The 20,580-nt window shown below is 52.8% G+C and overlaps 1 protein-coding gene across 14 annotated transcripts; it reads right to left on the reverse strand.

Annotated features, from left to right (window-relative positions):
* Positions 1–203: 203 nt before the first annotated feature.
* SRRM2 (serine/arginine repetitive matrix 2) lies at positions 204–19,584 on the reverse strand. 14 transcript variants are annotated; one of them, XM_063654936.1, is made up of 15 exons: positions 19,020–19,584; positions 15,009–15,281; positions 14,035–14,142; positions 13,663–13,827; positions 13,055–13,132; positions 12,556–12,618; positions 12,434–12,466; positions 12,203–12,253; positions 11,944–12,036; positions 11,102–11,300; positions 3,349–10,049; positions 2,324–2,611; positions 1,144–1,257; positions 897–1,007; positions 204–753 (listed from the first exon to the last, which is right to left on the reverse strand). In XM_063654936.1, exons 2-15 carry the CDS (start codon positions 15,248–15,250, stop codon positions 744–746), a joined length of 8,256 nt encoding a protein of 2,751 aa, XP_063511006.1. In that variant the 5' UTR covers positions 15,251–15,281; positions 19,020–19,584; the 3' UTR covers positions 204–743. The 14 variants fall into 14 exon arrangements, with proteins under 14 accessions (XP_063511006.1, XP_063511005.1, XP_054311505.2 ...); XM_063654935.1 differs by having other exon boundaries at positions 897–1,010; XM_063654934.1 differs by lacking the exons at positions 204–753; positions 897–1,007; positions 1,144–1,257 and adding an exon at positions 1,555–1,981 and having other exon boundaries at positions 12,556–12,615.
* Positions 19,585–20,580: the final 996 nt, after the last annotated feature.

The following is a 20,580-nucleotide window of genomic DNA, read 5'->3' on the forward strand; positions in this document are numbered from 1 at the left end:
ATGTCCACTCCCAGGGACCTCTTGTCCTGAGGACGATGGCCAAGAGCAAGAAACACAAGCTGGAGCCAGTGTCCTGGTACAGCATGTTCAATGACGGAACCCCAAGGTGGACCCACACAGGTCCACCCACACTGGGGGCTGTAGTCAGGGAGGGAAGTGGCTGCCCCCTTACCACACCTTCAATAAACAGTCTACAGACCCAGTTCCTGCATTTCTCATTTTTATTTGACAGAAAAAGTTGCTCTTGCTGTACAGATTTTAAAAAACCAAAATGCCTTTAAGAAACGTGAGAAGTTGGGGGGAGGGGTACACAACCTCATGGGGGACAGTAGGGACCAACTAATTCCAACTCCTGCCCCTTCCTTCCAAGAACACCTTACACAACCTCCAGTCCCAACCACCATCACAATCACCCCTGGGAACTTTTGGATACAAGTGGGGCCATGCCTCCCTGGCCCTGACTCCAGGCTGGGGTGTCCTGAACTGTATCCTCCCCCCCCAACTCCCATCTGCATTCCCTCCCACCCCAAACCCCCCAGAACACATGAACCAGGAAGAACTCACGGAGATTAACATTTCACAGGAACAAAGAAAAAAAAGGGGAGGGAAAGGGAGCCCTCCATCCAAGGGCTGCCAAGGTTCAAAGGAGAGCAGACAAAGACCCTCCCACGGCTCTGCTGGGGAAGAAGGGACACTCCTGTGGCTCCAAAGCATTGGGTGTGGTGGAATCCCCCAAAGACAATTTATGGAGACCTGCAACAGAAGATAGGGGTCAACAGAGAGTTCCCACCCCAGCCCTCAAGGCCAGTTTCTGGGCCACTCCCAAAATGGGGCCGCCACCCACCACCACCACAACTGGCTCCCGGAAGGGGACCTCAGCCTTCCAGGACACGCACCTGGAGGAGCGGTGTCTCATGGGCCGAGGGCTAGGTGTCTCCCTCCTGCGCTTGTGGCTGGGGGAGCGGCTGTCCCCACGCTGGCCTCTCCGGGAACCCCGCTCACTGCTGCTGCTGCAACACAGGACAGACATCAGGCCACAGGGTGGCACCACCTCAGGCACCACAGAGCCACAAAGCTTTCTTCTTTGCAGAAAGCAGTGGCGGCCAGACAGGGCTGGGTGCTGACACCTGCAGGTGGCCTTACCTCTGCTGGTCCCGTGGCGAGGGCTGAGGCGAGGGACGGCGACGCTCCACAGGCGAGTAGCTGAGGGACCGAGAGTCCCTAAGGGAGTCTATTGGCTTCCGGGGGCTGCGGGACCTGGGGAACACAGTAGGACCCAATAGCACCACACCCTTTCAAGCGCACCGGCCAGCACTCAGGACCACCCGCCCAGGTCCTGACCACCAAACCTCACACCACACAGGGCCAGCCTCAGACCCACCTTTGTCCGCTCACTCACCCATCCGCCCGCACACCATCCACCGAGTGCCCAGTGGGCAGGCACAGGGTGCAGCGGGGGATGCAAAGATAAAGACAGTCCCTGCCCTTGAAGGAGCTCAGTGGTGAAGAAAGGCACGCACGGCCCCGTGTGTGGGAAGCAGGGCTGGATGTGCATGGCTCTGGGGACCCAAGGGAGGGGGACATGGGGCAGGGCAGGGAAGGGGCAGGGCAGTCTTCTCGAAGGTGCTGTTTTGAGCGGAGTCTTGCAGAACGAGGAGTTCACCAGGCGGACAAGGAAATTCCAGGCAGAAGGAACAGCATGTCCAAAGGCATGGGCTCTCCTTAGACTGCAAGGCGCTGGGTGTGGCTGGAGCACAGGGCATGTGTGGGGGCGGGCAGGAGGAGAACACAGGGCGGGCAAGGCCCGTTGGTGAAGAGCCTCACACGCCACTCCCGCAGAGGTGGGGCTTTGTCCTGCAGGCCACAGGGCGTCCCGAAGGATTTGTGGAGTGGAGGGAAGTAGCCAGATGTGCGTTTTAGAAAGGTCCCTCTGGCTACATGTGGAAGAGAATGGCGTGGAGACGGGGAGACAGGGAGGAGGCTGTGGACAGAGTCGGGAGAAGATGATGGTGGCCAGACCAGAGCCCTGGCAGTAGCAACAGGGAGACAAAGCTAGAACCCTGGGAACAGGCTATGTGTTGAGGGAGGGAGATGAAGAAACCAAGGACCCCCGGTCCTGGCCTGAACGCCGCTGTGGATGGCGCAGCCCTTCGCCAGAACAGGGTGCAACGAGCATGGGGAGAGGAGAGCAAGTGCCTCCTCCCCCACAACCAGATGCCCAAGGCCACGTGAGACACCCAGCGGGGAGCTCACACCCCAGGGCCCCTTCTCTGGACAAGTCACTCCCCCACCCTCCTTCCATCTCAGGCAAGGCAGCACTCACCTCCGCTCGCCAGGGGGTGGCTTCTTGGGGCTTGCAGGTTTGGGCAAGGCCTGAGGGCCAGGCTTAGCAGGGGAAGGGGAGGAAGACGAGGAGGAGGAGGAAGATGAGGAGGAAGAGGAAGAAGAGGAAGAGGAGGAGGAAGAAGAGGAGGAGGAAGAGGAAGAGGAAGATGAAGAGGAGGAGCTGGAACTGGAACTGCTAGAGCGCCTCTTCCGTTTGGCTGGGGTTGGCTCCGGAGGACGTCCCTCTCGAACAGCCTCCTTTGGGGCTGGGGTGGGGCTGGGGACCCTGTGGGAGGAGAGGAATGTCACAAGGAGACAAGCTGCCCCAGCCCCAACCCTACCTTCCTTGGCCTGGAGGAACGGCAGTGGGGGGAGGGGTGCCTGAGAAAGGCGCTGGGAGCTCTCCAAGCCATGTGAGCCAGCAATTCTCTGGAGAGCAGTGGTTCGAGCTGACCCAACCTCTGCTAACAGAAGCAACAGGCTGGGGCCCGCAGCATAAGGGATCAAGGTTAAACCTCAAGAATGTCCCTGATGGAGGAATAAGGCCTCTGGGCTCAGGTGTGGAAGCTGAAGCTGGGTAGTCTCCTTCCTCGGAGAGCCGCAGCTTGGGGAGGCCCCTGTGAGTGCAGGTTGGCTGGGGAAGGGGCCGTCCTGCCTGGAGGCAGGGAGAGGGATGGGATGACCTCTGAAGATCCTTCCAGCCCAGGGAGTTCCTCTTGAGGTCTAACTGCCATCCCTCCTGCTGTAAAATTAAGTCCATTTCCTCTAGTTCTGTCCTCTGTAGAGACGGAAAACTTATCATTATCCTCTAGAGAATGAACCTTCGGAGACTTTCATCTGTCCCATTCCTCCTCCCTCCGCCCCCTGCCCCAGCATTCTCTTCTACCCCCAGCTTGAGGGTCAAGGTCCCCATTACCTCCTCCAAGAGCCAAGCACCTGTGACATGGTTTCTCCCTCCCCACTCCCCAAACCCATCCCCAATACCTCCCCCACTGAAGATTTCTAGAAGTCAAGCTCCCTCACCTCTTCAGTGCCACCTCAGGTTGCACAGGAAGGCTAGAGCCCTCTGAGTCACTAGAACTGGAGCCAGAGGAGGAGGAGGACGACGACGACGATGATGATGAAGAGGAGGAGCTAGAGGACGACGATGACGAGGAGGAACTCCGCCGCTCCTTTGCTGGCTGCAGGGCGGCTAATGCAGAAGGCTGCTGGGCCCCAGTAGAGGCAGGTGGCTCCCCCACATCAGAGTGGGGCACCCCAGGGGCAGGGACAGAGAGCATGCCATTGTGATCACCAGCAGAGGACGTGGTCGTTGCCACTACCCCAGAGGAAAGGGACTGAGACCCTGCTACAGGGGTGGTCTGGGCAATCAAACAACGGGATTGGTCTGAAAAAGCAGAAGGCACAGGAGACCTCGGCTGATCCTGTGCTGGAGGGAGAAGAGACTGTGAAGGAGCCTGGCCCATTCTAGAGGAAGGGGAGGGAGCCCGTTCAGAGGTCATCCTAGACTGGCTTGGGGCAGACGGTGGTGTTCTGGACCTAGCTCGGTCAAGGAGCGGCGGTGAGGTTCTGCCACTGACACGCTCGTAGGCAGAAAGGGGCACCCTGGGGCTGGTGAGGTTTGCACCAGACAATGCTGGAGCCATCCTAGCACTGGTGAGGCTCGCGGGGGCCAAGGCTGCAGCGGTTCTGGAGCCAGCAATATTCACAGGAGCTGTGGCATGTGCAGACCGAGGACCCACCAAGTTTGCAGAGGCTGGAGCCTGTGGTGTTCTGGAGCTGGAGGGATAGTTTGCAGCAGTTGGTGGTGTGCCAGAGCCTGTGAGACTCAGAGCTGCCAAGGCAGCTGGGGTCCTGGCCCCTGCTAGGTTCACAGCTGGGGCCGTGGGAGTGCGAGGGTCAGCCAGGTTCACAGCCGAAGGTGCCACCGCTGTTCTGGGGCTGGCCAAGTTCATGGCCGCTGCTGCAGCTGGTGTTCGAGAGTCAGCCAGGTTCACTGCTGTTGGGATGGCAGGTGTCCTGGCGCTGGCTAGGTTCATGGCTGCCGCAGAGGCTGCAGGAATCCTGCTGGCAAGGTTGGCTGCTGGGGCGGTTCTGAGACTCATGAGAGGCACCGGGGCTGGAACCTGGGACATTCTTGCAGCAAGGCCAGCAGCAGACATGGACGGAGGCGGCCGAGCAGTGCCAAGACTGATAGCTGTCAGGGCAAGTGCAATCCTGGACTGAGCATGATTTTCTGGCACAGATGTTCTCTGGTGGTCAGGTATTCGGGGACCTGGACCATCCATCATGGAGCCACCGGCTTGCTGCAGGACAGACATGGGTGTTCTAGAGCTGCCAAGGGGTTCAAGCATTCCAGGTGATCTGCAGCGGTCAAGAGGTGTTGGGGACATGCTAGGACGACTGAAGCAGCTCATTCTGGAGCTGTTGAGTGCTACTGGAGGTGTCCGTGAACCAGAATGATTTCTTGTTGCTGGAGGAGTAGCAGATCGTGAACGATCAGAACTACTTCCAGATGCAGAACGCCTGCGGATGGCTGGAGGAGATCTTGTTAAGGACCGTTTACCCCGAGCTGTTCGTGGAGTACGGGATCTGGAGCGGCGGCGGATAGCAAGTGGTGAGCGACTTCGAGAACGTTTGCGTGGCAACAGTGGCGATCGAGATCTAGAGCGGCGCCGAATAGCTGGAGGTGTCCGGGACCTAGAGCGGCGGCGTGTCACTGGTGAGGTTCGAGAGCGGGACCTTCTTCGAGTTACTGGAGATGTGCGAGATCGAGATCTCCTTCGGGTAACCGGAGATGTTCTGGATCTTGATCTTCTGCGAGTGATAGGCGAAGTTCTGCTTCGAGATCGCCTCCTGGTTACTGGTGGAGTCCTGGATCTGGACCTTCTGCGAGTCACTGGTGGAGTTCTAGAACGGGAGCGGCGGCGTGTTGTTGGCGTTCTGGACCTTGAACGACGGCGGGTTACTGGCGGTGTTCTGGATCTGGATCGCCTTCTGCTCACTGGGGATGCTCTTGACCGGGACCTTCGTCGAGTCACTGAAGTCCTGGACCTTGACCGTCTCCGGCTGACTGGTGAAGTTCGAGACCTGGACCTACGTCGGCTTATCAGGGGGGTTCTGGACCTGGATCGCCGGTGAGTGGCTGGAGAGGCTCGAGATCTAGAGCGTTTCCACGGGGCTGGTGATGTGCGTGAGCGAGAACGCTTCCGACTGGTTGGGGGTGTCCGAGAGCGGCCTCTTCGGCGTCGAGAGGAGGTCCGGGAACTTTCCTGCCGGGCAGGGGACCTTGAGTGATAACCAGAGCCTCCCCTCCGCCGCCGTGTAACCCGTGACCTTGACCGGCTCCGCTGTCTTCGCCGAGAGGTTGACTGAGAAGATCCAGACCTATCTCGACGTCGGGTTGTTCTTGTTTTCTCTCTCCTTGAGCGGGAACGGGACCTCTGGAGTCCACGAGGCTTTGGTGAAGGAGAGCGGCCTCTCCTTGAGGTTGTCTTAGTGCGTGGAGATGAAGCTGAGCGCCGTCGGCGTGAAGACCTCGACTTTTCGGCTGGCTCCGGGGAAGACACTGAGGGACTTCTCCGGTGCCTTGGGGGAGTTCTAGAGCGAGTTTCTGGTGAGGATGAGGCAGAGCGGCTTCTACGGGACAGTCTGGCCTTCCTTGTTAGCTCAGGAGATGATCGAGAGCTGCGACGTCGAGGTGGTGTACGAGACTTGGTCTTGGGCTCTGGTGATGACCTGGAACCTCTGCGAGCAGTTCTGGATTTGGGCGGATGTTCAGGAGAGGACTCGGTACTGCTGCTTCCTTCAGGAGAAGGGCCTCTGCCTTTGCTTGATGAACCTGATCTGCTTCGTCTGGGAAGGGCCCGAGGGGCTGGAGCTTTAGGTTCAGGAGAGGAATCAGAACCACTCTGTGCCCTGGGTGCTGCTCTTGGCTTATCTTTCACTTCAGGGGAGGAACCAGACCTACTGCGCCGAGGGGATGGTCGAGATTTGCTGTCAACCTCTGGAGATGATCCAGAGCGACTCCTCTGCCGAAGTGGGGTTCGTGTCTTGGCTTTAGAATCTGGAGAAGAGTCTGACTCACTTCTTTCCTGTGGGGATGCACTGGGTTTCACATCAAGTTCTTGAGAGGATCCCGAACGACTTCTCTGCCCCAGGGGAGTCCGAGCCACAGTTTTCTGATCAACTGATGATTCTGACCCGCTTCTTTCTCTCTGGGGGGTAAGACACTTGTTGTTGAGCTCTGGGGATGATGGAGAACGACTCCTCGGCCTGGGAGTCTGAGGCAAAGCTTTCGGTTCTGGGGAAGAATCACATTCACTTCTCCCTCTAGATGGTGTTCTAGGTATATCTTTCATTCCAGGAGAGGACCCAGACAGGCTGTGCCTCGAGGGAGTCCCAGACCCATCTCTAAGTCCTGGAGAAGACCCAGACCTGCTTCTCCTCGATGGAGTTCTGGGTAAACCATCTTTCATTTCAGGAGAAGATGCAGAACTACTTCTTTCTCTCGAGGGTGTTCTGGGTACAGCATCAAGCACAGGTGAAGAGACACTCTGATTTGAAGACATCCCTGCCTTTTCCACTGCATCTGGGGATAGCTCAGAACTGCTGCGTCTAGAGGATCTTGTCGATTGTTCTTTCATGTCTAGAGATGGATCTGTTTCCAGCTGATTAAGAAAAGGTCCATTCAAATCTTCTTTAACCTCAGAAGAAAATCCAGTATTCATTTCTGTACCAAGTGGGCCTGAGTTTCTAAATTCTAAAGGTGATCCAAAGCTGTTCTCCCTGAGTGGGGAGTTAGACAGTTCTTTATGTTCTGGAGAAAAATGTGGCCCACCCCAAGATGAGGCCATTGAAGGGACTTCTACTGCTTCCAAAGAAGCCTGTGACTGGCTCTGATCAAGAGTCAAAGACACAGCAGGCCTTTCTTCTACTTCAGGAGACGATTCAAAATTACTTGCGGACATTTCTTTAAGTTCTGAAGACAAATGAGACAAGATTTGGCTTGCGGGTTCTTCAGACTTCTCTACCACCTCCATTAACTCTTCATCTTGGCTTGATGTAGGCAATGCACTATTTTGCTCTTTTGTTTCTGGAGATGACCCAGCACCACTTCTTTCCCTTGGCGGGGTTCTAGGTGTGTCTCTGAATACCAGTGAAGACTCAGGCCTATCCTGTACTGGAAAGGGACTAAATTTGTCTTTCTGTCTAGGAGGTGATGCAGTAGCATCCTCCTGAGGAGGTAACGCCATTTTCTCTTTTGATTCAGCAGTCTCCAATCTACTCTGCCCCAAGGAAGAATTCGAGTCCACTGTAGGATGTGAAGAAGAGTCAGACTGGAACCTGCTCTGCTCGGGAGACATTCCAGATTTCAACATAGGACTCGCTGACAACTCACCTCTACCTTGTTTTACTGGAGATCTGGATGCCAGCTCAGTGATTGGAGATGAAGACCTGGACCGACCTCCCTTAGGTGACGTTTGAGATTTGCTCTGCAGAGATGGTGAGTCTGAGTGACTCTGTCTCACTTCTGGACTTGAAGTATCAGATCTGTGGTCTGGTGAAGTTTGAGATTGTCCTTTCAGTTGCAGAGATGAGAGACCAAAATAGCTCTCGCCTGGTGGTGTGCTAGATTTTACTCCTGCACACAGAGAGAGGGATCCAGGGCAACTCTGAACTAGTGAGTCTTTAGACTTCTCTTGGGGACATGGTGACTTTGATCCAGAAAGACTTGGCCCCGGTGGAGTTTGGGCCTTTACTTTGGAGTATGGTGAAATAGACCCTGAGTGACTTTGTCTTGGCGGTGTTTCAGGTTTCACTTTGGTATCTGGTGAGGAGGACCCAGAATGACTGTATCTTGGCAACAATCTGGATTCCACATTGGAGCAGGGAGATACTGATCTGCTTCGCCGTGGAGTTGTTCTCGATGTCACCCTACTAGGACTTGGAGAAGAGGAGCCAGAATGGCTTCTTTGTCTTGGTGATATTATCGCCTTCACTTTGGGTTGTGGAGATGACGACCTAGATGGGCTCTGTCTGGGAGGTGTGCTAGATTTCACTCTAGGAGGAGAGGACCCTGAGCAGCTATGTCTAGAAGGGGTCCTAGATTTCAACTCAGGGTCAGGTGATGATTCAAAACAGCTCCGTCTTTGTGGCGTTACAGATTGCTCATTGGCCTGGGGACTTGTTATGGACCCTTGCCTCGGTGGTGTTCCAGATTTCACTTTAGGATGAGGAGATGAACTGGAATGACTTTGTCTTGATGGTGTCTTAGATTTCTGTTTAGGCGGTGGAGAAGAACTAGAGCGACTGCGTCTGGGTGGCGTTCTAGATTTAGCGTTAGGTTGGGAGGATCCAGAGCGACTGCGCCTGGGTGGTGTCTGTGACTTTTGTTTAGGGCATGGGGAAGACCCTGAAAGGCTGCGCCTCAAAGACAAGCGAGATTTTGCTTTGGACCGTGCTGAAGAGAGAGACCTGCTCCGCCTTGAAGAAATGCGAGATTTCTTCATTTCTGGGCTTGAATTGGACCGGCTTCTTCTCTGAGATGTTCTGCATTTGTTCTTCCGCTCTGAAGATGAGCCAGATCTGCCTCTTCTTTGAGGTGTTCTAGAGTGAGATCTTCCACGTCTAACTAAGCTTCTACTGCGGGATCTTCCTCGTCTTGGTGTCCTAGACCGAGACCTCCCTCTCCTGGCTGGTGTTCTGGACCGTGAGCGACCACTGCGTCTAGCTGGGGTTCTAGAGCGTGAGCGGCCACGTCTGGCTGGGGTCCTGGAGCGTGAGCGGCCACGTCTAGCTGGGGTTCTAGAGCGTGACCTGCCACTTCTCCTGGCTGGTGACCTACTACGAGACCTACGCCGTACTGGTGATCGGGTCCTAGATCTGCGCCTAGCAGGTGTTCTAGACCGAGACCTGCCCCTCCGGGCTGGTGTTCTAGACCGAGACCTACGCCTGGTGGGTGTTCTGGATCGTGATCTCCGCCTGGCAGGTGTTCTAGAGCGGGACCTGCCCCGGCGGGCTGGTGTTCTAGAACGAGATCTGCCCCTAGTGGCTGGGGATCTAGAGTGGGACCTCCCTCGCCTTGCTGACCTAGACCTGCCTCTTCTCTGGGTATTTCTGCTCCTAGACCAGCCTGGTCGCTGAGGAGACCTAGAGCGGCCACGTCGCTGGGGGCTTCTAGATCTTCCCCACCTCTGTGCAGACCTGGACCTACGCCACTGGGGAGATCGGGATCGAGAATGACCTCTCTTGGTAGGGGTTCGAGACCGAGATCGTCCTCTCTTAGCAGTGGCAGGGCTACGGGACCTCCCCATCCTACGGGAGGGAGTATGAGAATGTGATTTATCCCGTTTTGCTCGGCCATGTGAGCGATTCTTGGATGTGGGAGAAGAAGAAATCTCTCGGTGGGACCCCAGAGCTGGAGCAGGTTTAGGACTTTCTGGGGAAGAGCTGGCATGCCGAGAAACTTTGGTAGGTTGAGGGGATGGCGGGCTGCTCTCTGAGGAAGAAGACTGGGGAAGTTTCTCGGGAGACTTAGGTGGTGAACGGCCCCGAGTTGGAGAGGCCTCAGATGGGGGGTTCACTGGCTCCTGGCTTAAGGGGGTTGCTGCAAGGGGTTGTGGGGAGCCGCCATGTCGCTCAGCAAGGAGCGGAGTGGGAGCAGGTGGTTCTGGGGCTGTGCTGCTCCTTTCCGGAGAGGGGCTAGGTCGAGTTGCAGATTTCTAAGAGTGGAAGAGAGAGTAGGGATAGGGATTCATAAACGCCAAAACTTCACATCACCCCAAGATCCCAGCACCCTTTCCAATGATAACTTTTCCTTTACACACCCTCTGACCACAAGCGATCACTTTCATTCAATAACAACGAATCATATAAAGCACAGTGGTGAAAACATATGAAGATATGAATAGTCAGAATCATAAAACTGAAAGAAACACAAAATGCACATAACTAATGCACTACTACATTTAACAAATACCACTACAAAATGTTATAAGAACGGAAAAAAACTATTTTTAAATGGAAAAATAAGCAGTTTCCTAAAGTGAATGGCAACTTCACCTTTGAAGAATAACTCCATTAAAGGAAAACAAACAGCATGAATAAAGATGTGAGAACGTGATTTGTGTGAAGAGTAAAAAAGCAGCCCAGGATGGGTAGAGTACAGGAAATGAGAAAAAACCAGATTATTAAAAGCCTTAAATATAATTCAAAAGTAATAGGGAAGTAGTTAAGTTTCTGAGGTCAACCAACTTGTAATTTGGAAAGGTAACCCTGGATGACATGGCAAATTGATGATAGAGGCCAAGAATTCACACTGTAATCACTAAAGCAAGAAGAAATGATTAATGCTTAAAATTAGAACAGAAGACTACTGAAGACTATTTCAGTGTTTCATTCAAACTATTGGTGAAAACCCAATGGATTAAAAAGTTTTGGTGAGACATGACCAGCATTTAATGAAAAAAGAGAAGAAACTAAAGGCATCATACGGAGCACACAGATAAAATACAACTTTTGTTCCAGTTCTATCTATGTATAAACAAGACACAATATAAAACCTAATATCCAGTGAGATTTGATTCTAAAGAGTTCACAATTCAGTCTAGTAACAACACTAAAAGTTCTGCAGATGCAATAACAGAACTGGGAGAGGAATGCAGAAAAAAAACTGAATTTATTTAATAAGTTATTACTTCTCCCTTTCGCATCACATGTCTATCCTAAATCTATACATTTCAATTCAATGAACATCACCAACTCAGGAACATACCTCCTTCTTGTCTTTATCTTTGTCTTCATAAGGGCTGCTAGGCTGTTTCGTAGCAGGCTCCGGGCTACTAGGCCGTTGTGTGCTGGTAGTACCTGGTTCGCTGAAAGGCGCATCTCCCTCCCCTCGTCGCCCTGAAGCAGGAGAAGGACTTCGCCCAGTCAAGGCAGTTGTATGAGTTTTAGCTGCAGCACTTCGAGACCTGCAGGAGTTAATTGAGGACGCGGGAGAGGAAGGAAATCAGCTCAAAGGGAGAACAGAAAACCCCCTCCCCAACTCCCATCCACCTTTCCTAACTGTACAACCCTCTTCCAAAAAGCCTTCTTAGTCGCACAACTCAAACCATTCACTGAAATACAAGTACAGTCCACTTTGGTTCTTCTCTTCCCAACACAATCCCAAAGAGCGTTCTCCCTTCTACCCCTTTACTCACCTCCCCCAAACATCCCCAAACCATCCACCCAGCCCACTCCCTACCCGCTTCATTCACAACTCACCTCTGAGCCCACCTCCTTCAGGAAGCCTTCCCCGATTAAGGAAGCCAGGGTAAGGATTCCTTCCTCCCCCAGACACCACGAACAAACCACCACCCCCCCTATTCTGGCAGTCCATATACATCAGAACGAAACAAAAATAACAAATAAACAAAAACAAAAAAAAAAGAGAAGGGGAAATGTATATGTCTGTCCATCCTGTTGCTTTAGCCTGTCAGCTCCTAGAGGGCAGGGACCGTGTCTTCCGAATGGTCTGTGCAGCGCCTAGCACACCGTGGGCGCTCAATAAATATTAAATTAATTAACCCATCATTCCCTCTCTCCCTCCCTTCCTCCTGGACTACCCCTTACCGACTGCGGGAAGTATCGGAGGAGGAAGCAGAGTCCGCAGAAGTTGAACGGTGGGCCCGGCGACTCTTGGGGGCTGGTGTTGTACTTCGAGACCTGAAGGAAGACCGCCACCACAGCTCAGGGTACTGCTGTACCTGCCCTGGATTCTCCTCACCTATCCCTCAACCCTTTACCAGTCAGGGACGTAACTCATTCAACCCCCTCCCACTAAGGTGGTGTTCACTTACTTCCTAAGCAAATTCCCCACAAATTCACTCACCGCTTTCGCTTTTTGTCCTTAGATTTACGTTTGCTCTTTGGAGTGGGAGACCTGGGAAATAAGGAAAGACTGTTAAAAGTAACTTCTTTAAAAAAGGAAATAAAACCAAAAGGACATGGAAAAAGGGAGTGTTGACACAACAAAGATCAAGGAATTGAGCTTCACTCCAAGTAAAAGAAATCACCCCACTCCACGTGCCACTGCGCCCCCTATGAGTTAAAGAGCTCTTACCTATGCTTACGTTTCTTGGACTCAGATTCTGACCTGTTGGAAAAAAAAGAAAAAACATAAGAAACACCTCTGCCTGAATTCAGCAAACCTTCTCCAATCATTCAAGTAGTCCCACCTCGTACCTGTGCTTCTTCTTCTTTGAGCTTTTCTTTCTCTCTCGTCGAGGAGAGCTGCTCTCTGACCTGCTGAAGATGGATTCAAAAGCAAGATCATTCTGCTTGGCTTCTTTCCTGGCCCTCCCACTTACAATCTCTCCCCTAAAAAGGTTTCTGAAACACTTGAACGTCCTAATAGCACTAATGCCCCAGACCTAAGCCCAGGACTTTTTTATTCCTTCTCCAACAAGTACAAGTAACTCCTTAAGTCAACAAACCTCAAAATGAAAAAGAAAATTCCAGAATCCAAAATGCTGCTGGCCAATCTTAATTAGCAGAACTGCAAACTCAACACTTCCCCACTGAGAAACTCAGATATTTCTTCTAGCTGAGGCCTCAATGGTAACTCCCTCCTCCCTGACAACTTTCTCCGGCTTTGTGGAAGCCAGAACTGTCCACTTCCAAAGAGAAAGTACACCACAGGATTGGTACTCTGGCTATCAGAGTAACTTTCCAACTAACTTACCGTCCTCTATCTTTCTTCTTTTTCTTCTTCTTCTGCTTTGGGGTTGGTGAGCGAGAACTGCTAGACTCCCGAACAAGGCTGGGGAAAAATGAAAAGTAGCAGAGATGGGTGGTAGAACAAAACATTCCTTTATTTTCTTTAAAAGACAGAGTCTGAAAAAAATAGTAATAAAAATAAAAAAATAAAAGTGTCTCGCCCTGTTGCCTCAGCTGGGGTACAGTGGCAGCATCACAGCTCACACCGTGACCTCCAACTCGTGGGCTCAAGAGACCCTCCCGCCTCCACCTCTCCAAGCAGCCTGGACTACAGGCATGTGCCACCACCCAGCTTTTTTTCTTTTTGTAGAGATGGGGGTCTCACCATATCGCCCAGGCTGGTCTCAAACTCCTGGCCTCAAGTGATCTCCTGCCTGAGCTTCCCAAAATGCTGGGATTACAGGCATGACCCACTGTGACTAACCCTTGGACAAATTTTCTTGGACACCTCAACTTCACAAGAACAAAATCCGAAGAGTTTGGGAAGAAACCAGCCCACAAAAGGAAAAAAACAAGAGCAAGAAGCTTACAATCAAGAAAAGAAGCTGAAAGTGGTTTCTTGGCCTTGTATACCTGTAAGGTTTGGGAGGCTCAGGAGCTGGTTGTTTAGCTTCTCGGGCACGACGCTGAGGATCAAAAGAGCTGCCATCTACATAAGAATCACTGATGCCAAAGGCAGCACGGAGTCTTTCATTCTTCTTCTCATTCAATTCTGCCAACTGGTGAGTCTCCGTGACCCTAGACAAAAGAAAGGCAAAAGGCTAAAGGAAATATAAAGGACAGAGCCATATTCGGAACACAAGTATAAGCAGGAGCCAAATAAGGCATGGGAAAGGCAGACGAAAGCAGGGAGGAAGTCCCACGTAAGGAAAAGGACAGCAGCAGCAGCAGCAGCCAGCAGCCAGAGTAGAGTCCAGAGTCATCGAGGGAGAGCGCAACACTCACGCTGGCCTCTGCCCTGGGGTCTCCTCCTTGCCCCCAGGGTTCACATCCTTCTCCAGCAACATGAGTCGAAAGGTCGCCACTTTTTCCTGAATTTGCTGTTCCTCGTACCTGAAGAACAAATCCCTTCAGCGTTAAGCTCGACAGGACACTTTCCCCAGTCCCAGGTTTCCATTTCCCTCCTTCCCAAAAGGGGCCCCTCCCTCTCCATGCACACACAGAACTTTTCGCTCACCCAAAAGTCCCTTCTCTCCTGTCTGATCTTTTCCCATCATCTTTCTTCCCTCTACTTACTACTCCCTCTAGAACAGTGGATTTTAAATATGCTACACTTCAGGGACCAAAAGAAAAAAGTTAAGCAAGCAGGGTTCCAAGTGCTCCTCCCCAACTTCAACAAGAACGTGCCTTTTATTTCCTGGGATTACAAAGTGAGGGATACTGTATAAAAGGGTCACCATTGCTGAAGTTTAAAACCACTGCTCTAAAAGAGTTTTCTGCCTTAATGTGCTCCTTTTCCAAAATTTCCCTTCCCAGCCCATGATTCCCTCTTCTTCAAGTATTCTTCTAACTCCTCTTTTCCTGCCTATGCTACTTTCGAAGGCCTCAATCCTTACATCCATTTATCTTCTTCTTTTCTACCAATGACAACACCAATCAGCCTACCTAGCTCCTCTACCTGGTCTCTGCTTTCCCATCTCTTCCTTAAAACACATTTTTGTTCCTCAATGGCCCCTCCCTTCTCCCATGTGCCTCCATTTAGTCCCTCAGGCTCCCATCTATGCCCCAGACACAGCCTTCTCATTTCCCACTCTGCACTGTCCCTTAACTGTTTTCAATTCTCTAGAGCTCATTTGCCTCCTCCCCTACCACAACTCCTTGCCAGGCCTCTTTCAACCACCCTAAGCTCCCTACATCCCACCTAACACCCCCAGCTCTGCACTCATTCAGTACTTGACTCTCCCCCAGCTCTCCCTCACCCCTGCTCTTCCATCATCTCCTCCAGCTCGAGGCATCGCAGCTCGACGCGCCGCTTGCGCTCGTGGTCCAGGATGTCAGGATTAGGCCGCTTCACCAGGGCAGCCTCCAGGCGCCGCAGTTCCTCCTCTCCCTTGTAGTCAGGCCGCTCACCCCGGCGGCCCCGCACCAGGGACAGGTTGCGCTGGACGTAGCCGTTGGTGCCGCTGCCCCGGGGCGTCGGCAGCCCGATCCCGTTGTACATGGCCCCGTGCCCGGGGGGGGCACCACCGCTCCTGAGGGGGAGCGGGCAGACACGGGTCAGGCCCCTGGCCCCAAACTAACCACTTACCGCCCCACACCCAAGTCCCTGCTCTCCTTCCATCCCTAATTCAACATTTATCTTCACACTAAGTCTTCGCTGCATAATGCTCCACCATCCTCCTGGTCTCCCAAGAAAACCACTTCTTTGTCCTTCCAAATTTCCTTTCTACCAAATCACAGCCCAGTTCTTACAACCTTTCTCTCAATGCCCTTGCACAGAATTCTAAATAATCCCTCCCTGCACCTAAATTTTCTTCTTTTTCCACCCTAGGCAAACAAGGATCTTGTTCCTCTAAAATCTCTCCACACTGTCCCTTTTTGTTCTCCTTTGGCCCCAAAATGTACAAGTGGTGTCTTTACCAACTACTCTGATTCCTAACCTCTGGTAACCAACCAAGGCCTCCTGGTCACAACAAATACCAGACATAGATCTGTGGCACCCAACGGCCTCTAGTCCATGTCCAAAGACTCTCCCAAAAACTTACCTAAGGATTTCAGACCACCCTATATGAATACGAAATAAACTACACAGCCCCTAGGTATCTGAACACCAAACTAGTTGGTTCAGAATGTGCAGCCTCACACCCCAACTAAAGGCCAGCATGCACATCACAAACACACATGAACTTGGATAATCGTCATATACTTCACCTCCCAGGTAAGGGCCATTTCCTTGATTCCAAATATTTAAAGATCCTATCAACTATCCTGATATTTTATTCCTTCAATTTCCTTCCTCTCAATAGGATTTACCACAATTTGCAGCTCCTCCAAGTCTTGCCAGCTGTCAAATATTACCTGTTTTCAACTCTGCTCTATTTAAACACATCAAACCAGTCTCCTCTGTTCCAACCGTTCCCATACCTTCTCCATATACCTTGCCCTAAATCTATCTAGAAACCCTCTCTACACCCCACTTTCATTAATGTCCAACCGTTGGCCTTCCTCACCAATCCCCTGGATAGCACTTCCTAGTTTTTATCTCCCAGCCCTGCCTCTTTTTTCTCTCCTGTGTTAACCCCATGCCTCCTCCCAGGTTCTAGCCTTTCAACTTGTCCCAACCCTAACGTGATTCTGAAAAATTCTCAAGTCCCAGCTTTTCTGGTTAAATTCCTTGGCTACACATACTCTATTCCTTTCTCCTATTACATATACTCTCTTTCTCATGCTCATCCTCTCCAAGACAGTTTCCTAGAACATGCATATATGAGGAAAAACTACTGAGAAAAAACCCTACGGAATAGGCAAAGTGGAGAGAGTAATCAAAGATATAAAAGAACTGGAGAGAAGGGAAGGATGCATTTAGAAAATTCCAGAATGAAGAAGCATCATACAAATGTTTGGAAAAATACACTAGCACATGCACGCACACACAGTGTGCGTGCCTAGCCTAAAGATGGGTCCCTACCCAAGCCCAGTAGCAGACCCAATATTGAAAGCAGAAGGTGACAGAAGAGGCTAAACCTGGACAAAGCAAGCAGAAATTCAGGAAAAAATGAAAAATTTTATGGCTCAAAACATCAATTTTCTACACCCCAATCCTCATTTTCATCTTCTAGTACCAATCCTCCTCACAGTTTAAAACTAGGTCCTTCTTCGCCTCTCCCCTACCCCACCTAATTTCTGCTTCCCCTGCAGCACGTTTTTGACCTGCAATTAATTCTTCAGCTTAACCATTCACCCACATTTCCATACCACCTCACACAAAAATCCTCCCACTCCTTAAGAAGGGAGAACCAGGCCGGTACGGTGGCTCACGCCTGTAATACCAGCACTTTGGGAGGCCGAGGTGGGCGGATCACCAGGTCAGGAGATTGACACCAGCCTGGCCAACACGGTGAAACTCCGTCTCTACCAAAAATACAAAAATTAGCTGGGCGGCGGCGATTGCCTGTAATCTCAGCAACTCCGGAGGCTGAAGCAGGAGAATCGCTTGAACCCAGGAGGCGGAAGGCTGCAGTGAGCCGAGATCGCGCCACCGCACTCCAGCCTGGCAACAGAGCTAGACTCCGTCTCGGAAAAAAAAAAAAAAAAAAAAAAACCAGTAGGTGCTAAGCAAAGGATATTAGGTCACAATGCTTCGGAGAACTTTTAGGGAATGAGCCACCCCTACCCCACAAAAAAAACGACCCCACAGCATCTAAGGGGGTTAAGACACAGAAAGTAGGAAGATCACCGCCACACCCAAATCACCAAACGATATTATAAAACTCTTAAAGTGGGGGCCATAGACAGTGGATATGCAAAAGTTACCCAACTTAAAAGCAGAAAATAAAAGGTACAAAGGAAAACAAAAAGACCCTTTTCTGTTGGGAAATTTTCTGACTGGTAAGCTAACAATGAAGTAGAAAGATGAATTTAAATTCAACATTAAAATACGCAAAAAAGAAAACGGTACCAAAAGGGGAGACAAGGGTTGTCCAAGAAAATGGACATCAGTAAGCACAGCCAGCTCAGCACCGGGGCGCTCCAGCGCGGCTAAGTGGACACAAAGAACGCAGAAAGCGAAAATAGTAGCTTTAGAAGAGCCCTAAGCCCACGCACTTAGGATGAAAGGCAACATAACACTGAAAATTCTGATCCAGATTCGTCCTAACTGAAGCCGAGTGAAAACCAAGCTTCAGAAGAGCTGTGTGCCAAATAACGCCTGAAACCAATCAGAAAACTTATATATGAGTCCGGCGTTTTCTTCCCAACGAAGGTCTCCAAAAGCCTCCTTAGTTTTAACACGAATTCTCGGGAGACGTTGAAAAAGTGTAAAAAGGGAACGCACGGTCTACCTTACAAATGTAAACTGAACACGTTCACTTTCTTCAGTTTTTAAGATTTGGGGTTTCTCCCCGCTACTAACAACTCAAAGTCTGATAGCCAGGAATCCAAAACCATTTAAATCCGGCCCATGGAGTTCAAGGCCCTCCCCGCAGCGCCGGGGGCCTATTTTCGGCCTTGCGGAATGGGGGAGGGGGCTGCGCGGCGTCCCGCAGTCTGGGAGGCCCCCGGCACGGGCAGCCCAACGCCCAAGAGAAGCCCGAGGAAAGGAGATCTGGAACCGGGGGCAAGGGTCCAGGAGCAGGCCCCCCGCCGCCGCCCCTTCCCCGCCACTTAAGGGCCGAAAGCGGCAGCTGCGGGAAGGCCACCTCGGCCGCACGTGTGGGGGGGAGGAGTGAAGCCGAGGCGCGCGCGCTCCCCCCTCGCCAAGGGCGCTCGCGAACCCGAGTACAGGCGGCTGCGAACGCCGTTGCCATGGGGGAGGGGCGGGGGGGGTCGAAGCCCGCGCGCGACAGGAACGGCGGGAAGGGGGAAGGGAGGCGAAGGCGTCCGCGCCAGCGAAGGGCGGCAAGCGCGCGTGCGCGCGGAGGAGCTCGGCGGCCTGGGCCGTTCTCCGCGCGCTATGGCCTCGCGCCGGGGCCGCCACCCCTCCCCCACCCGGCTCGCTGGCTCCCTCACCCTCTCACCCGCCGCCTCCGCCCGCCGCCTCCGAGGGGGAGAGGTCTTGCCGCCGCCGCTGCTCGAGCTCCCGAGTCCCTCGGGCCTGGGGCCGCCGCCTCGCCTCGCAGGTCCGCCCGCCTCAGCCGACGCCGACGCCTCCTCGCTTCCTCAGGGGCCGCAGCGGGCTCCGACTGCGCCACTCGCACCCCGCCTGGGCCGCGCTGCACGTCAGCACGACTAACTGCGTGCGTCAGCACGCAAACGGGCCTCGCGGGGCTTACCGGGAACTGGAGTGCGCCCCGAGGCCTTTTGCGCAGGCGCCGAAGCCCCACTGTGAAGTACCGTTTTTTCAGGCACAAGGAAGGTTTCACCCCGTTGCCAAAAGACTAAGCGTCCCGTTGGCCAGTGCAACGAAGAACAGAGGAAGCGACGTAAGACACCGCGTATTCGTAGGCCTTCCGCTGTGGGGAGGAGCACTGGGCCTAGTGGCAGTTAAGCGGCGCCCGAGCGCGTCTCGTCTCCCGCTGTCGATGCAGAGCATTCTGGGAGTTGTGGTTCGGGCGTGTCGCGGAGCCCGGATGTAATTTCGGCTCGGGGCGCGGCGGCCATTTTGTCTCCCCATGTTGGGAGACTATAGCCCAGGCGCGGTGGTGCTGTCGCTTTCGTGTGACTGTGGGTTTCCGGAGCGAGCCGGCGGCTGCACAGCAGTCCGCCTTCCCGTACCCGACAGAAGCCGCCTCAGACCCCAGCCAGTGGGCACCCCCGGACGCCCCGAGCCTGGCTGCAGGCCCTAAACCTGCACCAGGGGCCCAACTAGCTACCCGTGGCATGGGCCACGCTCTCCCGCTGTAGACCGGGGTGAGGCCCGACGGCTGCCCCTGGGGGAGGAGTTCTCTTAGCTTCCGGTAGGGCAGCCAGGCCGGGGTCCCACCGGTGAAGCGGCACATACAGGAACAAGGCAGGAGGAAAATAATAAGCACCTTAAAGTTTCCACTTTTCGGTACCGTACTTCCTGTTAATGTTTCTAAGCTCGTGATTCTGGGCCTGATAATCAGCCAGTCTTCCTCACAGCAGAGTTGTAAGACGCTGGGCTGCTCAGGCACAAGTTCCTATTTAGCCCCACCGCTGGCGAGCAGCCCTGGACGTCCCGCTTAGCTGTCCTAACCAACTCAGATGGCCTTGATCCGCAACAGGACGCGGTACCACGTAATGAACTGTCCATTTGAGTGCAAGGACTTATATTTGATATTACGATTTGGGGATGTTTTTAAGAGGCAGGGTCTTGCCCAGGCTGTTCTCGAATTTGGGGCTCAAGCGATCCTCCGACCTCAGCCTCCCAAGTAGCTGGGACTACCCGTGCATGACACTCTATCTGGCCCTTGTTTTTTTTTTGTTTTTTTTTTTTGACGTGGTTTCACTCTTGTCACCCAGGATGGAGTGCAATGGCGTGATGTCGGCTCACTGCAACCTGTCTCTCAGGTTGAAGTGATTCTCCTGTCTCAGTCTCCCGAGTAGCTGGGATTACAGGGGTGTGCCACCACGCCTAGCTAATTTTTGTATTTTTAGTAAAGACGGAGTTTCACTATATTGGTCAGGCTGGTCTCGATTTCCTGACCTCAGGTGATCTCCCCACCTCAGCCTCGCAAAATGCTGGTATTACAGGCGAGAGCCACCACGCCCGGCCCGCATCTGGCTTTAAGATTTGTTTTTCACTTGCCCGTGGGAGGATGTACTCATCTCAGATGCTAAAGTCGGGAGACGCTCCCCCCGCACCCCCGTCTCCTGCAGGAACTCTGATCGCAGGTTTGAGTGTCTGAACTCTGCATCTGTAGACGGTGCTTC

Source organism: Pongo pygmaeus, chromosome 18 (assembly GCF_028885625.2).
Source record: "Pongo pygmaeus isolate AG05252 chromosome 18, NHGRI_mPonPyg2-v2.0_pri, whole genome shotgun sequence".
NCBI classification, from domain to species: Eukaryota; Metazoa; Chordata; class Mammalia; order Primates; family Hominidae; genus Pongo; species Pongo pygmaeus.